The 19,764-nt window shown below is 41.1% G+C and overlaps 3 protein-coding genes across 3 annotated transcripts; 2 read left to right on the forward strand and 1 right to left on the reverse strand.

Moving 5' to 3' along the window:
• Positions 1-208: 208 nt before the first annotated feature.
• LOC306971336 (dynein light chain roadblock-type 2-like) lies at positions 209-2,602 on the reverse strand (the record flags this gene model as incomplete). The annotated part of the gene is made up of 4 exons (XM_079567576.1): positions 2,575-2,602; positions 1,440-1,515; positions 1,191-1,358; positions 209-297 (listed from the first exon to the last, which is right to left on the reverse strand). Exons 1-4 carry the CDS (start codon positions 2,575-2,577, stop codon positions 209-211), a joined length of 336 nt encoding a protein of 111 aa, XP_079423702.1. The 5' UTR covers positions 2,578-2,602.
• Positions 2,603-2,773: 171 nt separating this feature from the next.
• psmd7 (proteasome 26S subunit, non-ATPase 7) lies at positions 2,774-8,795 on the forward strand. The gene is made up of 9 exons (XM_079568095.1): positions 2,774-2,911; positions 3,195-3,286; positions 3,379-3,471; positions 4,197-4,294; positions 4,366-4,446; positions 4,542-4,633; positions 5,630-5,828; positions 7,265-7,535; positions 8,529-8,795. Exons 1-8 carry the CDS (start codon positions 2,838-2,840, stop codon positions 7,526-7,528), a joined length of 993 nt encoding a protein of 330 aa, XP_079424221.1. The 5' UTR covers positions 2,774-2,837; the 3' UTR covers positions 7,529-7,535; positions 8,529-8,795.
• Positions 8,796-10,438: 1,643 nt separating this feature from the next.
• hprt1l (hypoxanthine phosphoribosyltransferase 1, like) lies at positions 10,439-19,764 on the forward strand (the record flags this gene model as incomplete). Its single annotated transcript, XM_079567836.1, has 9 exons — positions 10,439-10,586; positions 10,805-10,911; positions 13,318-13,501; positions 13,975-14,040; positions 14,367-14,384; positions 14,458-14,540; positions 16,409-16,455; positions 19,570-19,646; positions 19,717-19,764. The coding sequence occupies exons 1-9, from the start codon at positions 10,569-10,571 to the stop codon at positions 19,762-19,764; spliced, it is 648 nt and encodes a 215-aa protein (XP_079423962.1). The 5' UTR covers positions 10,439-10,568.

Below are 19,764 nucleotides of genomic sequence, written 5' to 3' on the forward strand. Positions count from 1 at the left end.
AAAAAAAAGATTTATTTCCAGGTTAGATCAAGGTGTTATAAGGGGGAGTAAATTTCTCAGCATATTATGTAAAGGGTGACATGTTCTGCTCCACGTTTATGAATAGTCCATGAATACCGACAATTGAATAACAACTTTATTATGTTATGAACCAAAAAAAAAACAACGTAAAACTGCGTGACAGCTCCTGAACCACAGATGAGGTGAGTTATGTCTGGCCTCCCAAATTCGGCAGATTCGAACCGGCCCTGTTTCCAGGCGGCATCTTTTGGATCACCACCAGGAGATGATCATTCTCTGCAAAACAAGAGCCCCCAAATATTTAGAAGAAGACAAACTTCCACTTCTGCTAATGAGCAATAAAGTGAAGTGGTGTGTCTGAAATAAAGCCCAAACTTTTCATGTTGTTTTAAGAGCCCACTTAGGCAAGGCATATTTATTTATTTATACCATGCATTTCATACACAAGAACAAGGTAACTCTATTTTAATAGTTTAAATAAGGAAGAGCCTACATTCAAACAGAACAACAGATATTCAGGCGTCTTGCAATTTCCCGACTTTTAACAAAAAGTACAACAAGCTGTTTGTGTGTGGGGCTGAAAACTAATCGATTATTGAAATAGTTGTGAACGTATATTGATAGATTAACCATTTCTCGCTCGGTGAGCCCAAAACTTCATAACAATGTAATGTAATGTAAAAAAAAAATGTAATTCTTAAGGATTCATAGTTTTCATATTTCATAAATAAGCTATACAATCTCAATAGTGCATTTTCCAGTTAGAGCAGAATGAGCCCCTCACTTGCCAAATCCTAAACCCTTTTCAGAAATAAATATATGGACTCTCTCACTTCCACAATTCCAGCACCTGTTCCCAATTAAGTTAGTGCGAGTACAGACTCCAGGTGTTAGAAGTTCTGAGCTTTCAAATAAGTAAGGGCATGTTTACATGCTGTGAAACTTGTGTTTGTTTCTCATTTGCAACTTTGTGCAATTTCAGTCTTAGTGCTTTTTTAACCACTAGGAACAGCCTCCGAACTTTACTTATAGGTACTTATAGGTACTCCATCGAGATATTTATAATTGACTATTGGGTTAGGTGAGTCAAAACTGTTTTTTAGACAAAAGGGAAATCTACCAGTATTTGACAACCTTCCTATTGCTCATGTGAAATCCTCTAAACTTACCAGGTGCCACCATAATCTCATGTATTTTGGTGCAGATCCTGAGGTAGGTGAGGCCATTGGTGGGGTCAATGTCTCTGACTGTGCTCCAGGCCTTCATGGTGAAGTTCCGCAGAAGGCCTGCAATGTGAGCGGTGGTGGAGTTGTCCATAGTTGTTCTGATTGGAAGGCCTATGGGCAAAAGAATCTTCAAATTATTCTATATAAACTTGACACTTGACACTTTTTGGAAGATTTACAAATGAATCTGACCTTCGGGATTCACCACAATTGTTCCTACGACTCCACCATGGGCTTCGATTCTCCTCAGTGTTTCCTCAACCTCAGCCTAGCATTTTCACAACAATAGTACAGAGATTAACCTCTTAACCCCCACCTGAACCGAGCACATTTTCTCCCGTTTGGCTTTACCCAAATCCAAAAAAGTAAAAAGCTTGAGAAAAAAAAAGCATAAAAAAAAAGCATCAAAAGCAACAAAAATGTGACGAAATTGCTGCAGAAACTCAACAAAAAAGTGACAAAAACACAACAAAAACACAATAAAAATGTGACAAAAACGTAGTGAAAACATGACAAACAAGCTACAAGAAAAGCAATAAAAAAGCAACAAAAACATGACAGAAACGCAGCGACAATGTGACAACATTTAAGAAGACTTTTGTAGGTCTTAGCTGTCAGAGAAGTCTTTAGATTTGAGTAAAGTCGAACTGGAGAAAATACGCTAAGTTCAGGCCGGGGGCAAGAGGTCGAGTTCAGGTAAGTGTAAATGTAGGTTCATTATTGGATCATTATCATTTTGTCTTATGACATAAGTTAAAGCCATGACTTAATACTTTATGGCTGCCAAGATGTGAGTGGTCCGCACTGTAGACCTCTAGGTCCAGGTCAAAGGTCAAAGTTATTTCTAAACTTCCCGAAATAGAAAATCAGATGTCATTTGTTTTAGAAATTGACCTTTAACCCCCACCTGAACCAAGAACATTTTCTCCAGTTAGGCTTTACCAAAATCTAAAAGCTTCTCGAAAAAAGTGTCAAAATAGCAACAAAAACATAAACATTTGACAAAAACAGTGATGGAAAAACAACAATAAATGACAAAAATGTGGCGCCATTGCAACAAAAAAGTTTGGATCAGTTTTGTAGGTCTTAGCTTTCAAATAAAGCGTTACACTGGCTGTAAAAATAAGCTTTTAGATCTGGGTAAAAAACCAAAATGCGATCAACAAGAATTCTACAGGCACATTCAGCCTATCAACAGTGATACCTGCTCCAGCCCGCGCTACTTGCCTACAGCTAACAGAACAGCAACAAAACATAAATAATTAATATTAATCATAAATATTATAAGAGTTAACGTTAGCTGGCTCAATAATACTTATTACTATACCATGTTTGCTGTCGTTAATATTTGACTTTTTCCGCTCCAGTAGTGTCTTTTGATGACGATTGAACAACTGTAAATACATCAAATATAGCGTTGATTTGAAAAAAAATACTATAATAATATTATAGCGTTAATTTAAAAACAATATTAAATTTCCAACGTTATGACGTTGTTGCTCCCGGAAGCGGAAGTCTACTGTGAGCGGAAGTGTCGTCTAGCCGTCATTGTGCTGCCGTGTTTCGGTACTGTTTATCTTCGTGAGAAAAATGCCGGATTTAGCTGTGGAAAACGTGGTCGTTCACCCTCTGGTGCTGCTCAGCGTGGTGGACCACTTCAACAGGTCTGGCCGGGGGGTTCGGGGGGATGGAGACGCTTTTTAGCTGAGCTTTTGTTACGGGACAGCCGCAGCTAGCTCTGCTGAGTCAGAGCCCCATTGACAATGAATGAGGACAGTTAGCTGAGGCTAGTTAGCTCTGTGTTCATAAACACTGCTGGGTTTGAGTTGATCTTAGTACTTCTAAATACGAGCAGCACCGTGTATAACTGTAGCGAACTGAGGTAACTTTACTTTGCTGTTGATGTAGCCACTGCTGACTCCTCCAATGTACTGTTTGTCCACACAGGATAGGGAAGGTTGGAAACCAGAAACGAGTGGTTGGTGTGCTCCTGGGATCATGGCATAAAAAGGTTCTGGATGTTTCAAATAGCTTTGCAGGTAAGTGTCCGCCACTGGTGACGGGATCCTGATGAACTGGTGAATGTTAAGATTATCTTGGACATTGTACGAAGCTACTTTTTCTCTCACAGTACCATTTGATGAGGACGACAGGGACGACTCAGTGTGGTTCTTGGACCATGACTACTTGGAGAACATGTATGGCATGTTTAAGAAAGTAAATGGTAAGTCTTGGCCTAGGCTTCTCCAAACAGTATTGTAAAAATAACAATGATTACCATATCATTACTTAGCTTTATCATTGTTTTTACTGTCATTTGTGTTACTCCTTTTTGGGGGATGTATACACTACAGTACATGAGTTTCAGTCATGTAATCTTCGATAATGTAAATACTATCTTGATAATGCTACTATGACCACATTGTGTATTTAATCCTTTTTGTTGTTTCTTTGTAGTTTTGTTTCTTTTGTACTATGTTCATTTTGTACTATTGTGAAATGTAACATTTTATTATATTGAGTTTGGGAGTAGGTGCTCATAAGCTTCGTGCTTCAGCCCTCTCCTATTGAGCAGAATGTACTGTACTGCTCAAATAAAGAAATGAACTAATTATGATGCTTTAATGTTAGTGCTTTTTCAGGTGCTCATTTTTCCACATTATTCGTTCACTGCATACTGTGTGCGTGGGAACCTGAAGTTGCCTGTCCAACTCTCCTGCTTTTTTTTATCTGTTCCAAAGCCGCACCGTCTGGAACTTTGTTAACAGTCAATCAAATAGCATTACTAGATGTGGAAAGTTTGACAGCCACTGATCTAGAGCTGCTTTCTTTTATGTGGATGACTTGACTTAAAAAGCCAATTTTAATCTGTAATCCTTTTTCACATCATGTTAGGCATCACTGTTATTTCATTGATCATTGAGGCTTCTTCTGTTTGTATTTTGACAGCCAGAGAAAGGATAGTTGGATGGTACCACACAGGGCCAAAATTGCACAAAAATGACATTGCCATCAATGAGCTCATCAAGCAGTACTGTACTAATTCGGTAGGTTTTAGACACTTTATAAAACTAGTCTTCATTGTTTTTTTCATCTCATTGTTGTGTTTGCCTCACAGGTATTAGTCATCATAGATGTAAAACCTAAAGATCTAGGCCTGCCTACAGAAGCGTACATCTCTGTGGAGGAAATCCATGACGTGCGTCCACCCCTGCAATATTTTATTCCAATCATTTCCATCATTTATATTTCAGAGATCTTAAAATGTATATTTTTGTTTGTTTGTTTTTTCAGGATGGCACTCCCACATCCAAAACATTTGAACATGTTACAAGTGAGATTGGTGCAGAAGAAGCAGAAGAAGTCGGAGTGGAGCATTTACTACGGTGAGAATCACGAGCCTCGTCACTAATACAAAATGAAAATCACTGTGGGCTGAAGCATTTGTCTATTCTCTACTTGTTTTTTGTTCAAATGAAGCATTCCCCACCACAGAAGTATTAACATTAGGCAGTGTTTTCCAACCAAACCCCTGTACACAAGTATGTACTGAGGTACTTGGAATCTTTTCAAACTGAAACCGAATACTTGGACTTTAAAGTATGTTTGGTACAAGGATTTTGTACACTAGTAATAGTTGCTACTTATCTGTCATCTGCTATGCAAGCAAACATATTTTTCTCCCACTGTTGTTTTTGACAGCCCTCTTAGTTTTAGTGTTGGTTAGGGCTGGGCGATAAACCGAATTAATGCGATTAATTAATGCTTTTAAAAACGGATGATATGTAGAATGGCTCATTTGCAAAATCGCCTCCATTGCTCCATGTCCCTTGCCATGCTGACAATTTAGCAGCGTTTCAGACGCCCCGTAGTGACTGTTTTTCGGAATGAGAAACCAGTGACTTTCTGATGGATCTCCACTGCTGATCCTCTGCTCTCCTCTCACTCTGAGCAAAGACACAGCATCATTTAAACCTGCCCCTTTCCCCTCGATTCTCCATGGAACGCTTTTGAAAACTATTGTATTGTAAATGGGGATGAAGGTTGACATGTAGCACGCTTTTGACAGTTTGCATCACAAAAGGCTGGCTTATTAACAGCGTGGTCTGCACATTCACCATTCACATCGTTCACATGCATCAACATGCTTTCTGCATTTATACCACTATAGTATTTAATTGGAGGGAAAAGACACTGTCCTGAGTCCCAGTGACATCGCTGTCAGACTCTGAGCATGGGGAGTGAGAGGGCACAGCGTGGGAGTCATGTGACTTCAGAAGGAATCATGTCTGCAAAGTAGTTGTAGTTTCTCCCCGATTTGTTATGCATAATAACGGGCAGATCCTTCAGTTCACTCCTGAGTTTTTTCCTGTGTTCTGCAGAGATATTAAAGACACCACAGTGGGCACATTGTCCCAGCGCATCACAAACCAAGTGCACGGCCTGAAGGGACTGAACTCAAAGCTGCTGGACATTCGCGCGTACCTGGAGAGAGTGACTGCAGGAAAACTGCCCATCAACCACCAGATTATCTACCAGCTCCAGGACGTCTTCAACCTACTGCCCGACGTCAATCTACTGGTGAGACACGAGCGTGAAAACACGCACTGATGTGTGGTAATTGGTAATATTTGTGTATATATACATTATAAATGATGAAGCATAGACATTTTACACAGACAAATGTGGCTTACATTTCATTACTGGGTTTTGCATGTATTGATATTAGACTCAATATATGTCATCTTTGTAAAAATACACTACCTGCCAAAAAAAAATAGCAATTTAGCAAATCAAATGGCTATGAGCTTCCAGTAGGCTCTGTGCACAGAATGTTTAGGCAGTGTAGGGTAAAGACTACTTCTTGCCCATATTATCAGGTAAAGTAAGATTTAAATAACGACAAAAGAAAACAATTTGTTTTCTTTTGTTATTATAGATCCAGCATTATAATAGTATTTTATTAAGCGACAAGCCCAGTGTGTTTCACAAAAACTTGTTTCAGATAGTGATGCTGAACATAAGCCTTTAGAGTTATAAGCACTGAAGTCTCCTTGTGAAGTATATACATCCTGTGTAACATTTTTAATATTCGTGATTATCCAGCTGCTGCTTGTGTTAAATATTTATTTATGTATTTCAAAAAGGCACGGCTCCATAGGCCTAAAGCGTATAAAGTCGTTCGAGCACAGGGCCTAATGGATAAACATGTTTAGTGCTTTGTGCTTAAAGAAAGCGGTCAGCGACTGCCTAAACATCAGAAGGACCAGGTTAATCCATCAATAAATGTGTTCTTTCTGATGGCACGGGCATGTTCCTAGAGGACAGGATTCATTACTCTGACCCGCTCCACAGAGCACCTGAGGCAAATCACTTATAACACCAGACTCCCCATATACATGTCTGTGTCCATAGAATCATTTTAATCATTTTGCATTCAAAATAACTTATATTTGAGCAACTTCAGCTTCCTGGTTGCTACACAGCGGCGAAGTGATCTGCTAGAAAATACTCCCTCAAAATGCGGTCATTCATGTGATGCAAGGTCAGTTATATTTCAAAAATGATTCCTCATGATTCTAACTGGGCCTGTTGGTCCCTCATAAGGGCGTCTGACCTGTTTGCCATGGGAGACAACATAGTAGCTCCCTGTATCATGGTAAAATGGGCAAAAACAAATAATACCATGACCTAATGGAGCAGATGAGTACAAAGTAAAGAGGTGGGTCTTGCTGGTCAGGCTAGTTGATTTGTGCTATTTACATGAACTGTAGATGTTTTCATTAAAATATGAACCAAACTTAAACTGCAAATGGTCAGGGGAAAACCTGTAGACTGAAGAATATACTTCTATATTGTTCACTAACACAACTCTTCTGCAATTTGCTTTTTTACTCCGGAATTCAAAATATTCTGGAGTTAAAACTATTACTACCTTCAGTTCTACTGTAAGCAGATGAATAAATGATCAGTGACCAATCCAAAACACAATGAACAATAATATTTTTTCTTTCCAGGAGTTCACCAAAGCCTTTTACCTAAAGACCAACGACCAGATGCTGGTGGTGTACTTGGCGTCATTGATCCGCTCGGTGGTGGCCCTTCATAACCTCATCAACAACAAGATTGCCAACAGAGACGCTGAGAAGAAGGAGGGCCAGGAGAAGGACGAGGCCAAGAAGGACAAGAAGGACGACAAAGACAAGAAAGACGACAAGGACAAGGAGAAGGAGAAAGAGAAGACAGACGCATCTAAGAAAGACGACAAGAAGAAGAAATGAGCGCTCGGTAACACAATAACTACACACTCTTAAAGTGGACATACTGTTTATGCAGAATGTGAGACTTGATATTTCACATGTTAGAATTTCAAATAAATAGAAATTACACTGAAGAACTGCTCTCTAAGCTTCTCGTTTCTCGCTTAGAGTGTGCTCCGCTGATAGAAAGGGAAATGAACCATCGTAAAAACTGAATAAAGCCCATCCTTTATTGCTAACAGAATTCAATAGTTTTATAATTAGCACTGTTCTAGCACATAGCAACTCAGACTAGGTACAGGGATGGTTCATGGCCTTTGAAAATGCTGAATAAAATTCTTGGTTCTATCTATTATGCAACAAATTCAGACAAGCAAAGTAAGTCAAACTGTTTTTGAAGAGGGAACAACCGTGGATCAAGGTTAAAAGGCCAAGAAGTCTATTTTGTATGATGTGTTCCCATTTAAGCATCTGTAAAACATTGGTAAATTCTTGATTCTACATTTACAACATGTTCTGAAAGCTTTTATAGTTTATTAATCATTACGTATTTAGATGTGCACCATCCTAGTGTCTGGGGGAGGTCAGGAAAACCAGCCGGACCATCCAGACCCACTTTCTTTCTTATCGAAAGAAAGTGGGTCTGGGCACGACTGGCACCCAGAGAATTAAAATAAACTACATCACGCTGATAGTAGTGTTTTTTCCCTCTGTTTTGTGGTTAAAAAACATAAAAAACCTAAACCAGTAGCCACTTGTGCGCTGCCATGTTTGATAGTGTCACTCTGCCTTTGTCAGGCCTCTGATCGACTACCAGTCATCATAAGTCATAGGAATATATAGAGGGAAAGTTGTATGGCCAGGCTGCAGTCTGCACTATAAAGATAATCACTATTTTGTGCTTAGCAATGATCTAAAAATGATGAGAAAAGCCTTGTGTTCAAGTATTTATCACTGGTTTTCTCGTGGTTACTCATACTTGTTGGTGTGTAGTTATTACCTAAGTGTTCTTTTTCCTAAGGCTCTCAAAGGACGCCCTCTCCATCTGGATCCTGCTCTACTTCAGTCCATATCCGTAATGTGGGTCTGAGGCTAAAAGTAGGACTCTATAAGGGGAGCCTGGTCATTTGAGATTTGGCCCACCGGTCGTTAACGGCGCTCAAAAAGACTCTATATCGAAGATGAGCTTCTCCTCTTTTCATCGCTGCCACACACCTCTGATCGCTTTTGTAAGATGGAAAATGTTTTTGTTTCTGTGATGAAATTGGGATTATATTAAAGTCTGTTCTTTTCACTGATGTGTTTGGGGTCGTTTTACTTTTTTTAAATGTGCCCGTTTGAGAGTCGAGACTACCGTCAACAGAGATCACTTTGAGTGTCTTTATGCGGCTGAATTTGGAAGTGGGGATTGTTTAAACCAAATATACAAAGTCACAAATGCCTTCTAAAAACTACTTCAATCCACTTCCTGTGCAGGGCCTTTAACCTTTAGTAACAGAGTTGCAAAAACATGTCTTTATTTTAAATGTAGATGCTGAATAAAAGGGAATTTGGCCCAAAGTGTCGCTACATGAGGGATTGTCCCGTCTAGTCTTTTATCAGAGCTGCTTTAGTAGAAGAAAAAGCATTTTCATCCAAATAATTTCCCAAAAGAGTCCTTTACCTGGATGTTGTGATCTGGGGCTGCTGCTGCGGTCAGTCAGGTCAAGGTTCAGCAACACTATGAGCCCAGACAATCAACTGATGACCTGCACATCTTGAATGACCAGTTTATTCCCTGATGACTGCACCAGCATATGTCAAGATGATCATGGGGCTCACATTGTGGAGCGTGAGATGGATCGGCCGCTGCAGAGTCCAGATCTCAACCCTGTTGAGAATCTTTGAGATGTGCCAGAGAAGGTTTGTGCAGATCTGGGTGAAGAATGAATCGTTCACACTGCACAAGCTTCTGAAACAAAACACCAGAGATAATCCAACCGAATATTGACGGACTTATCAAACACATGGATTCACTCACAGTGACCAGAGAAACCAAATGTTTTACCCAAGTATGAGTACTTTTTACTTTAAAATCAGTTCACTCAAGTAGAAGTAAGTGCTGTGTTATAAGGATCATGCACATTTTATGTTTAACGGATTATATGGAGTTGATCCTGCTCTCACCACAGGAGGCAATATTTATTATATTCAGAGACGGGTAATACGCAGTTACATTTACTCGAGTAACTTTTTGAAGAAACTACTCACTAGAGTAGTTCTGTCATTCACTCCTTTTTACTTCTACATGAGTAATATTGTAATAAAGTATCTTTTCTCTAAAAGAAAGTCACTTGTGCCGCCGCGCGTGCATTTCAATGTTACAAAAGCTTCATGTCGACATAAAATATATTGTGTCTCGTGCCCTTTTTTCTTACATTATATATATATATATATATATATATATATATATATATATATATATTCTTGTTTCAAGAAAGAGGCCTATGAGGATTTTCACTTTATTAGGCTACATGTTTTGTTTCTCATAATTTATATATCACAGCTGAAACATAAATCAGACGATTACTTTTTTTTATTTTTTTTATGATGATGATAAAGCGAATACTGTACAGTCACGATGCTGTAACCCTTATTTTTTTTCATTTTTTTTTTCACTGCGTCATGTGCAGATGCAGATCCGTCTTCCTTGGCCCGGCTGCGCTCTGTGAACACCACAGACAGCGCGCACACGCGACCTGGCTACGCGACCAGGCTACTCTCCCAAGTGCTCAAGCGCTCGTGTTTTTAAGGTTTCACGGCAGGTTCAGCAAATCAGATTAAGAGAGAGGTAAAGTGGCTTCTGACGTAACCAGTTTAAGAGGAGGAGGAGGGGGGAGGAGGAGGGGGGAGGGCGAGAGCCCGCACGGACGTGGGTTGGCTACAGCGCGCTGCGAAGGGAGAGCTCTTGAGTAGATAGCGCGAGGAGAACGGCAGAAACCCCCCGCCCCTTCCACTCTCTGTGCCCAGACATGTCTCCTCACATACCCCGCTGCCAGTGAACGCAACAGCCGCTGCCAGCATGACTTCGTATCTGCAGGTGAGGCGTTTGCTTTTTACGCATCCTTTTCTCCCCAACTTGTTCCGGTGGTCAGTGTTTCAGTGGTCAGTGTTTCAGCTCTTGAGCAGGTGGTAATTCCCACCTCGCTCCCTCCGTGTCTCCAGTAAACAGGTGGCTGAGTGCTTGGTTATCTGTCAGTGCCAGTGTTGTTTGTTTGGCGACTAAGTTGATGATGCGTCTTTTCCGTTGCTTTTCAGATTGCGGATGATGAAAAGGGCCACGAGTTGGATCTCTTTTGTGTGCCAAGACACTATGAGAACGATTTGGAAAAGGTTATCATCCCCCATGGCCTCATCATGGACAGGTAAGCCATGCAGCACAGAGATGGGATTTACCATGTGGCTCTTTCAAGGCCCTGTACCTGATTATTACTAACAAAGAAAGAGGCTGCATGTAATTCTAAGTTAGTTCTGGTCGCAGGGTTTGGTTTATAAACATAATTTTCCCATTGCTGACACGATTATGTAAACAACTACTAGCTGCTGGTTCACCATCAGTAAAAGGGTCCACCCACTGAAAATGAAAATGTTTTTTTTTTCTTTCTTTTTTTTAAATCAACAATGCAGTTAAACCAAAACATACGAGTCGCCTATGGTAAGTCTATGGAGGTCAATGTCATGGCTCCCAAAAGATAAAAAGCACCACTGTGTTTCAGCCGGTGGCCTTTGTCAGGATGCAAGCCAGCGACCCCACCCTCCAATCGAGCACCTGTTATTCTTTAACTACATGTTTAAACATATGTTTCTTACCAATTCCAAACAAAGAATGGACCTAAATAATCTGCAAATCTTAAATGAAAAATCACAACAATTAATTAAAATAATCTAGAAAAAAATCTCTGTCCCTCAGTTTTGTGTCATTAGTATCGGCATCACTTTCCAGGATTTGTAAAAGGGTAAAAAAAAAGTTAAGTTAAAAGCCTCTTTCTGGGAAAAAAAAAATCCCTTTTTTTTCAACTTATAGGGGGGGGAAAAAAGTATAGGACCTTTTAATGGGAGCCAAATGTTTGGAAAACGTTCCTTTCAAAAGTCTGTTCCGAAGGCTCCCGTATTCCAGAAGACTCTGATATCTCTGAGTTTGTGGAGGCACATGTTGGGATAAAGCTCACAGTGAGACAAGCCCTTTGACTTCACACTTTTCACATAACTAGACCCCACAGACACACAGGGGCCCCTGGCTCTCCGCAGAGAGAGAACGCCACACCACCCACAGACGGAGGGTGATGAGGAGACTGGCTGCATTATACATAAGTATTTGGTCAGGTTTTACCCGCTTTTTATTAGTTTTCCATTTTATTTGTGATGTTCCTTATTGGACACTAACGCCTCATTTACAGCCAGTACATTATGTCCACGGCCCGTTTTACGCACGTTACATCAAGCATTCTAGTTTACGCAGTGTCCGTACGTCTTTAATCCGTCGTGTAATAATGTAGCCTTTTAACCACATGGAAGTAAGTAATGGCAGCTTATTCTCTGAGTTTAAAATGCAATATAAGAGCTTGTAATTCCTAGATATTCAACTTCATTTTATAGGCTTGGTGTTTATGCGTTTACCTGCGCCACAAGAAACATTACATGGAGATTTAATAATAATAATTCTGTTTGAATATTAACGTAAAACCGCTAATAATACCACTGACTGCCCTTCGCTGATTGGTTCTCTCCACTTCCTGTTTGCTTGCGCATGTTACGCTGTAGAAATCAAGTGGATGCGGAGTCTTGAGCAGGATTCACTACTCTACCTACTGACGGAAAAAATAAAAAAGACATGGCTTAGTAGCTCTTTAAGGAAGCTGTAGATCCAAGATGGCCACTGTCCTAGGAGCATATTTACTGACGAGTACGTAAATAAAGGTTTGTGCTACAAAATAATAGGGTGACAGGGCTCTTTGCGGGTGCTGCTCTGCTGTTGTGCTGTTGTTTGGGTCCGCCGGTTAACTTGCAGGTTGTTTCTTTCACATTTGCACGCACACAACTGTCATGATGTCTCTCACTCTGAGGCCGCCTCGCCCAACCAGCCTCCTAACATTTGCATGACAAATCAATGCAAGCACGTTTCCAGAGCCCAGTGTGTTTACCATGGACACAGCTTTTAAGTTCATTCACATTAAAACTAGTGAAGTGACACATTCACACATTTCTATTTGGTCCAGTGGGAACTCAAGTGATGTCACAGCAATAGCATGGTAACAGAAGCCAAATGAGTATTTGTTTCACGATAAAGAAATGTATTGATTATTGATTATTGAATACCCTTTAATGCCACAGACACTAACTCTTAAGTTTAAAAGTGACTGTGAACCTTTTATATAAATCTTAAAATATCCCACAATGAAACACAACTTGGGGTGAAAAATAGGACTGGCACGAACGATAATGACTATATTGACCTATCAGTCAAGGGAAAGAACTTTTTGAGCAAAAAGGTCTTCAATAATATTTATTTTTATAATATTTTCCTGGCTCGAAAAATGGGTTGGAAATGCAAATAAATGTATGAGTCCAAAATGTGTTATGTCATTTATTGAACGATAAGTCGCTATAGTAATTTATACAAGTGTATTCCTACTGAAATATGGTTTCACCTCTTCGTATGTCACTTGTTGTTCCCAAGAATCGGTAATAAACATCGGAAAGCCTGGTGAATGCTTTCTGATTTGGGAAAAATCCTGTCTAACGTGCTGATGAATTTATTTTTGACTTCACAGGACAGAACGTTTGGCCCGTGACATAATCCAAGACATGGGAGGACACCACATTGTGGCCCTGTGTGTGCTGAAAGGAGGATACAAGTTCTTTGCAGATCTGCTGGACTACATCAAGACGTTAAACCAGAACAGCGATAAATCAGTGCCGCTGACGGTGGATTTCATTAGAGTGAAGAGCTACTGTGTAAGTAAGCCATCTTTCTCATTTGTGCTAATAGCAGTTTGGCAGAGAAGAGCGAAAACAATCTCACTGAGTCACAGTTTGGCCCCAGTCCATGCGGTGCAGAGGAAATGGACACTGGCACAAGCGTTTCAATTAGGAGTTTCTGAAAGAATTTCTAGCAGGCAATTTTCTTGACCAAATTTGTAGTGACATTTGCAATATTTGTTCAAAGCCTTGATTCACAGCACACATTGTAAACGTGTCCAGGAGAAGACTGAACTATTGCAAGAACCACATGCATTTCAGAGCACTTTTGTAGAGGGCTCCGTTCGACTACTAGACTATGACTAAGATGATTAAAAGTCTGTTTGCTGCAAAGGACACTATGTCGCCTGAATCATTGCAGTGTTTTTTACTTACGACCATCCTAGTTGCCTTTTTGATTTGAGCACAGTTAATGTTTTATCCCTAAACCTTCTTTTTCTGCCCTCTAGAATGACCAATCGACAAACAGCGTCAAAGTCATCGGTGGAGATGAGCTGTCCAATCTTGCTGGCAAGGTTAATCTCAGTTGTTTCAATGGGCTGATGTGAAGCTCAACAAACACCCGCACACGTCCAAACCCGCCCTGGTTCTAAAAAAATCACATCTTAGTATCAAGACAAGATACTAGATTCAAACATGGCTCAAAACATAAGTCCGAGTACAGTATGTGGACGAGGGTAAAAAGCTCTAAAAAGTCAATTATGCTTTTTTCCTCAAGTGTATGGAGAAAATGAATGCGTATTTAACTTTTGTTTCCAAAAGCGGGTTTTGAAAGGTGGGCGGGACTGTTGAGCTTTTTTGACGATCTCGATTCAAATTGCTGTATTTCTTTCCTTCACAGAATGTTTTGATTGTGGAGGTGAGCCATTTGTTGCAGAATTATACCACCAACACCACTACAGAATTTCTACTAAACCTCTTCTTTGAATCAGGACATTGTTGAGACTGGCCGGACCATGCAGACGCTTCTCTCCCTGCTGAACAAATGCAACCCCAAAATGGTTAAAGTGGCAAGGTATGTGTGTGTGTCCACAGTGGTGGTGTGAGTACTTGATAGTATCTCGGGGGTTGTTCATGAGTGAGGGACTGATGGAGCGTGAGATCGACAGACAGATCGATGCGGCGTCAGCAGAAGAGGGAGGGAGCCGAGTCGGGGGCAAAGCTCTCGATTTCCACCCTCATCTATAGTCATGAGATCTGGGTAATAATCGAAAGGACAAGACCATGGATACAAGTGACCGAAATGAGTTTACTCTGCAGAGTGGCTGGGTAGGAGCTCGGAGTAGAGCCGCTGCTCCTTCATGCCTAGAGGAGCAGCTGAGGATGGGGAGGTGTTCTGGGCATGTCCCATTGGGAGGATGCCCCGGGGAGGACCCAGGACATGCTGGTGGGTCCTTTACAAAAACAACTGTTACGTATATGAATAAAGGAGGCCAGAAGCTTTTTGTAAACTGGTTTTGGTTGGATGTCTTACTGTTTGAACACTTTGGCCCGAAGGTTCCAAGGTATTCAATTGAAATATTAAATATATTTAGCAGGTCCAGTTGCTCATAGCCCACAATTGCAGACTTACGGTAACAACTAAACTATTTTTTACATCTTTATTTAATTAACACACAAAATTTGGAGGGGAAAGGGAAAAAACAATGTTGCAGTGCATCATGGGTAATTTCATCTCTCCGAGGCAGCGGAGGATCCACAGGTGTCTCCCTCATAAATGAGCCGAACAGAGGAGTTGAGCTGCGAGGGGGCGAGTGGTCCAGGTGTATTGTCACACCACCTGGCGGCTCGTGGTGACGTGGATTGTGCCCGAAGAGGTCGAGACACCGAGGGTCCTTGGGGAAACGGGCAACAACTGTGTTCGTCTAGTGGAAACGCAAGCGTGTACTGTGGAGAGTCGATACGTGACAATGCGAGTACATAGATTGTGGTTGCTTATGTCTCTGAACTGGACCTAGGGACGCCTCTGGATCCTCTCAGAACAGCTGGAGCTAGTGTGTGGGACTCCCTGCTTAGACTGCTGCCTCTAGGACACTGAAAGAATCGAATTAAAATGGACAGACAGCCTTTTTTTAAATGTAGTGGAGTAGAAAGTTTTAAAAATAAAAGTTCTCAAAAAGAGTTGTCCGATTAGGTTCATTAGGTCTTCTGTTAATGATACTAAAATGAGGAAGGCCACAGTTGAAATAACACACAGGCCTGCTCACAGATCATCAAAGACTGCAGCTAAAGCCCCAATGCCTGATTTTTGTTTTGTTTTGTCTCCCAAACAATCAAAGCAAGAATGCACAGATTTTAAATTGTTAATTGTGGTTCCAAACTCATTCTTAACTTAACATCCCAAAGGAATGAGTTCATGAGGATGTTTCACATGAAGCATTAGCTGCTTAGCTACAGTAGTTCACCATTGATAACATCTTTACAACATTCTGGTATACAACACGCACGTTATTCCACTACAAGAAGAGATCAGGTACTTTACTTTGAGTAAATCCCTTGTCCATGGCTGTGCTGACTTGTAGTGAGGGTGAGCGGCGAGCACATGGCGACTCTAATGGGCGCGCTCCTCTGATGTATTCGAGGCGTAGTGTGACAGGAGCTTAAGCCTTAATCTCCTTGTGCCTGAAGTGCACAGGACTGGCCGTTTCGCGCCTGATTGTATCTGCTGTAAACCGGAAGCCCGTACAGCTGCGCGGGTTTCCTCTAATGCTTGTGTCGGCATTAATAAAGTCTATACTGCTGTTTTTGTGTTTTGAAATGGTGCTGGCGTTGTTATGTAACCAGCCCCAGCAGCTCAGGCACTATGTTGATTAGAGTATGAGCTGTGTGATTGGATTGGCCTCTCATTACTCACTAAGATAAATGATGTCCTTGTTTTTATAGTCTCCTGGTGAAGAGGACCCCGAGGAGTTCAGGCTACAGACCTGACTGTGAGTACATGGCACTTACCTAAATCCCACTGTGTGAGTATACAGCAGCACAAATGATCAACATGTATGTCACAAAATCCTCCATTTGAGATTTACACATAACCTAAAATATGATAAAGATCAGTATTAATCATGATTATCCTCATTTACTCACTAATGTAGCCCTGTTTTAGCCCTTGTCTTGAGGTAGTCTTTTATTGACAGAACATTCCATCAATTTGTTTCGTCATCACATTGTGTGTTGAGATGTAAAGTATTGCAATATTCCACATGCGGAGGCTCATTATTCCCACCCCAAAACCCAAAGCAAGGTTTAGGTTATTTGTAGAGCATAATTCAGTGCTTCATATTTTCAAAAGTGCAGATAAAATACTCTGTGTCAGAACAGGCTTCAGTCTGGATTTGAACGTAGTCAGAGTCAGCGACCCCATTTTGCCGGTCCGGCATTGTTGCACTCCCATATTGCGACGCTAGATGCGCCACACGCAAACAGCAGTGAACTTTGTGCCGCAGAAGGAGACCGGCACCGCACCACCCTCACCTCCCAGCACACCCCTCACCCCCACATGCCCCCCCCACCATGCAAACACAAACACAAACACGTGAACAAGAGATTGCAAATGTTGAAGCAGCAGACGCAGCAACAGTTAGCAGCTAACAGTTTAGCATTATGACAAAGGTTTACATAAAGATGGTGACCTGACAAACATGTGAGCGACCTGCTCCAATGCAGCTCAAATCCTCCTGAAATGTCTGTTTAATAATATCTACAGGAGCTGTCAGGTCTTTTTTCTCCTCATGACTACAGCAGCACTGAGAGGCTGAGGCGTTCAAGAGTTGCGGGGGGGAAAAAAGAGTTCTGTGCTGTAAGCTTAGTTCTAAATGGAAGTATTATGTTCTAAATGCCAAAAAAAGAGACTTTCATGAAATATTCCTCTGTCCCTTTGTCTTTTCTGCCAGCGTAGTATTTACTCTCACGGACAATTAATGAGTAAAAAACATAACATGCTATGACACCTGCAGTGGCGCTCTAGGGGCAAGAGTTAGTACTGCTTTAAAATAAGGAATTTTAAGTAAAACGCCAATGATTAGAAGTGCATCAACAGAGGGCGCTGTTTAATGTGAGGAGGAAGAACGACTTCCTCACACTTTGAAAAACTCTCATTCACAATAATATCCCTGGCCAACCATACACACTTGTTTCTCTATATATTTAAAATGCATTCGAAAGTATAGAATAAACGCAGAACAGTATGGCTGACCCATCAAACTGAAATAAAAGACAAAACACACAATGATGTCTTACAGACTGAGCCATTTTCTCCAAATACAGATCAGGAACTCTAGTCATGTCATCTTTTCCAGAGAAATGAAGTAGTGTTTCCTTTGGGATTACAGGGATGTTCAGTTTTCTGCTGGAGTTAAGCCTGGCACTTAGACATGATCACTGGCCTCACAGCCGCTGCTCACACTGTCACTGCTCACACTGTCGCTGCCTGCTGTTATGTAATGCTTTCAGGGTTAACTTGGATAATCTGGCTAAGATCGGCCCGCAAGGACAGCTGCTATAGGCATCGCTTCCACCTCCAGCTACATCGTATTAAAGATACACTGTGCAGTAAAAGTCACTGATGAAAAGTGCTTTAGTTTGATAATGCACTTCCGAAAAGCTGCTCTTGTGACATTGTGGCTTCAAAGTCCATATGACGAAAGGGTCAGGGGGTCGCTCTTGGTCTGCCTCCACCTCTGAGTGCAATGGAGAGGCTCTCCTCCCTCTCCAGTGGAGGGCACTGAGGGGGAAAAAAAATCACAATTTATTTTACTTTTTACTGTTTTTCCTCTTCACACGGGTACCAAGCTAAATATAAGCATAATCCTCACTATTATCATCAGGATCATTCAGCGAAAGAGGCGGAACTGCTTTAATAAGGATTACTTATTCATTTTTCTACAGTGCATGTATGAGTCTCATACATGTAAACATGCCACACCGGATTGTAGCCTTGGGCTAATTTCCATCCGTCGTCCCCCATGTGCACTCTCAAACACACTCATCCTGGCCTATTGTACATGTTTTTAGTGGTAGGGAAAACCAGAGTGCTTGGAGGAAACCTACGCAGACAGGGGGAGAATATGCCAACTCCACACAGAAAGGCGGGAAAGGCAGGTGGGAACCTGAACCTGGTCCAAACTGTTTTAGTTAGCACTGCAAGGTTTATCGATATCGAATCACAATCAAGGTTTCAACGACTGCAGTAACTTAACCTCAAGAGGCTGAGTAGTTCTTTTTCTTGGTCTCTGGCGTTTGAGTGATGTCACTGATCAGAAAAGTGGAGCCTCTGATCTCAGGTTCAGCTGCAACAGAAAAAAGGTCTGTTTCCCCAAATCAGATTCTAAAGTAGGGATGCACCAATACCAGTATCGGGTATCGGGCCGACACCACGTGCTTGCACTCATACTTGTACTCATTAATGAGGTCCCGATACAGAAACCGAAACCACATGACGTGCGGCCGACACTTCTATGGGGTGCGCTGAGGAGAGAAAATAACAAACTGTAGAATTGTTTAGTGTAATATTCCAATATTCCACATAGAGCTGACTTTATTACAGACGACACTCCCTAAATCAGAGTCTGTGTTTTATGCCCAGGGGCTTATTCATCTGAAGCTGCAGCAAAACAATGAAAATGCTGAAGCTACTGGATAAGTTACTATAAACACACGAGAAAATCCACACGGAGCTGAAGTAAAGGAGAAAAGAGACCATTTATTTGCAGTAATAAGTATCTCTCAATACTTTTGTTAAATAAAAATACATAAATGAATAAAGCACAAGCATTGAGGAGCTTTTGGACAGAGGGCCACATTTGGTCCCCGGGCCACACTGTGGGCACCCTTGGTTTAAGGTTGAGGTGCTTTATTTGTGCAACATCTGGACTTGTTTTTTCCTTTTTCTTCAAGCGCAAGCTGAGACAATATCTAAAAAAAAAGATCATTATAATATTGTATTTAATATATTTTACAGTGAAATCAAAACAAAATTCAAATGAATCTAAAAATGAGTGAATATAGTGATGCAGCTGTGATGTGAGTTCTCCACTTGTGCTTTTTAGACATCGGCTTTGAGGTGCCCGATGCCTTTCTTGTCGGATACGCGCTGGACTACAATGAGTACTTCAGAGATTTAAGCGTGAGTATAAAACGGGACGTGTACCGTTTTAAAAGCACATATCATTAATCATGCATGATGCTTTTCACAGCACATCTGCATACTTAATGAACAAGCGCGGGAGAAGTACAGAGTGTGA

This window comes from Gobius niger, assembly GCF_951799975.1.
Source record: "Gobius niger genome assembly, chromosome: 12".
In the NCBI taxonomy this organism is placed as follows: domain Eukaryota; kingdom Metazoa; phylum Chordata; class Actinopteri; order Gobiiformes; family Gobiidae; genus Gobius; species Gobius niger.

Excerpts from the sequence above, each read along its gene's own strand:
- psmd7 (XM_079568095.1), top strand. The coding sequence starts at position 2,838 with ATGCCGGATTTAGCTGTGGAAAACGTGGTCGTTCACCCTCTGGTGCTG. Across the intron at positions 3,287-3,378 it reads TGTTTCAAATAGCTTTGCAG|TACCATTTGATGAGGACGAC; the intron begins GTAAGTGTCCGC and ends TTTCTCTCACAG. Across the intron at positions 4,295-4,365 it reads AGCAGTACTGTACTAATTCG|GTATTAGTCATCATAGATGT; the intron begins GTAGGTTTTAGA and ends TTTGCCTCACAG.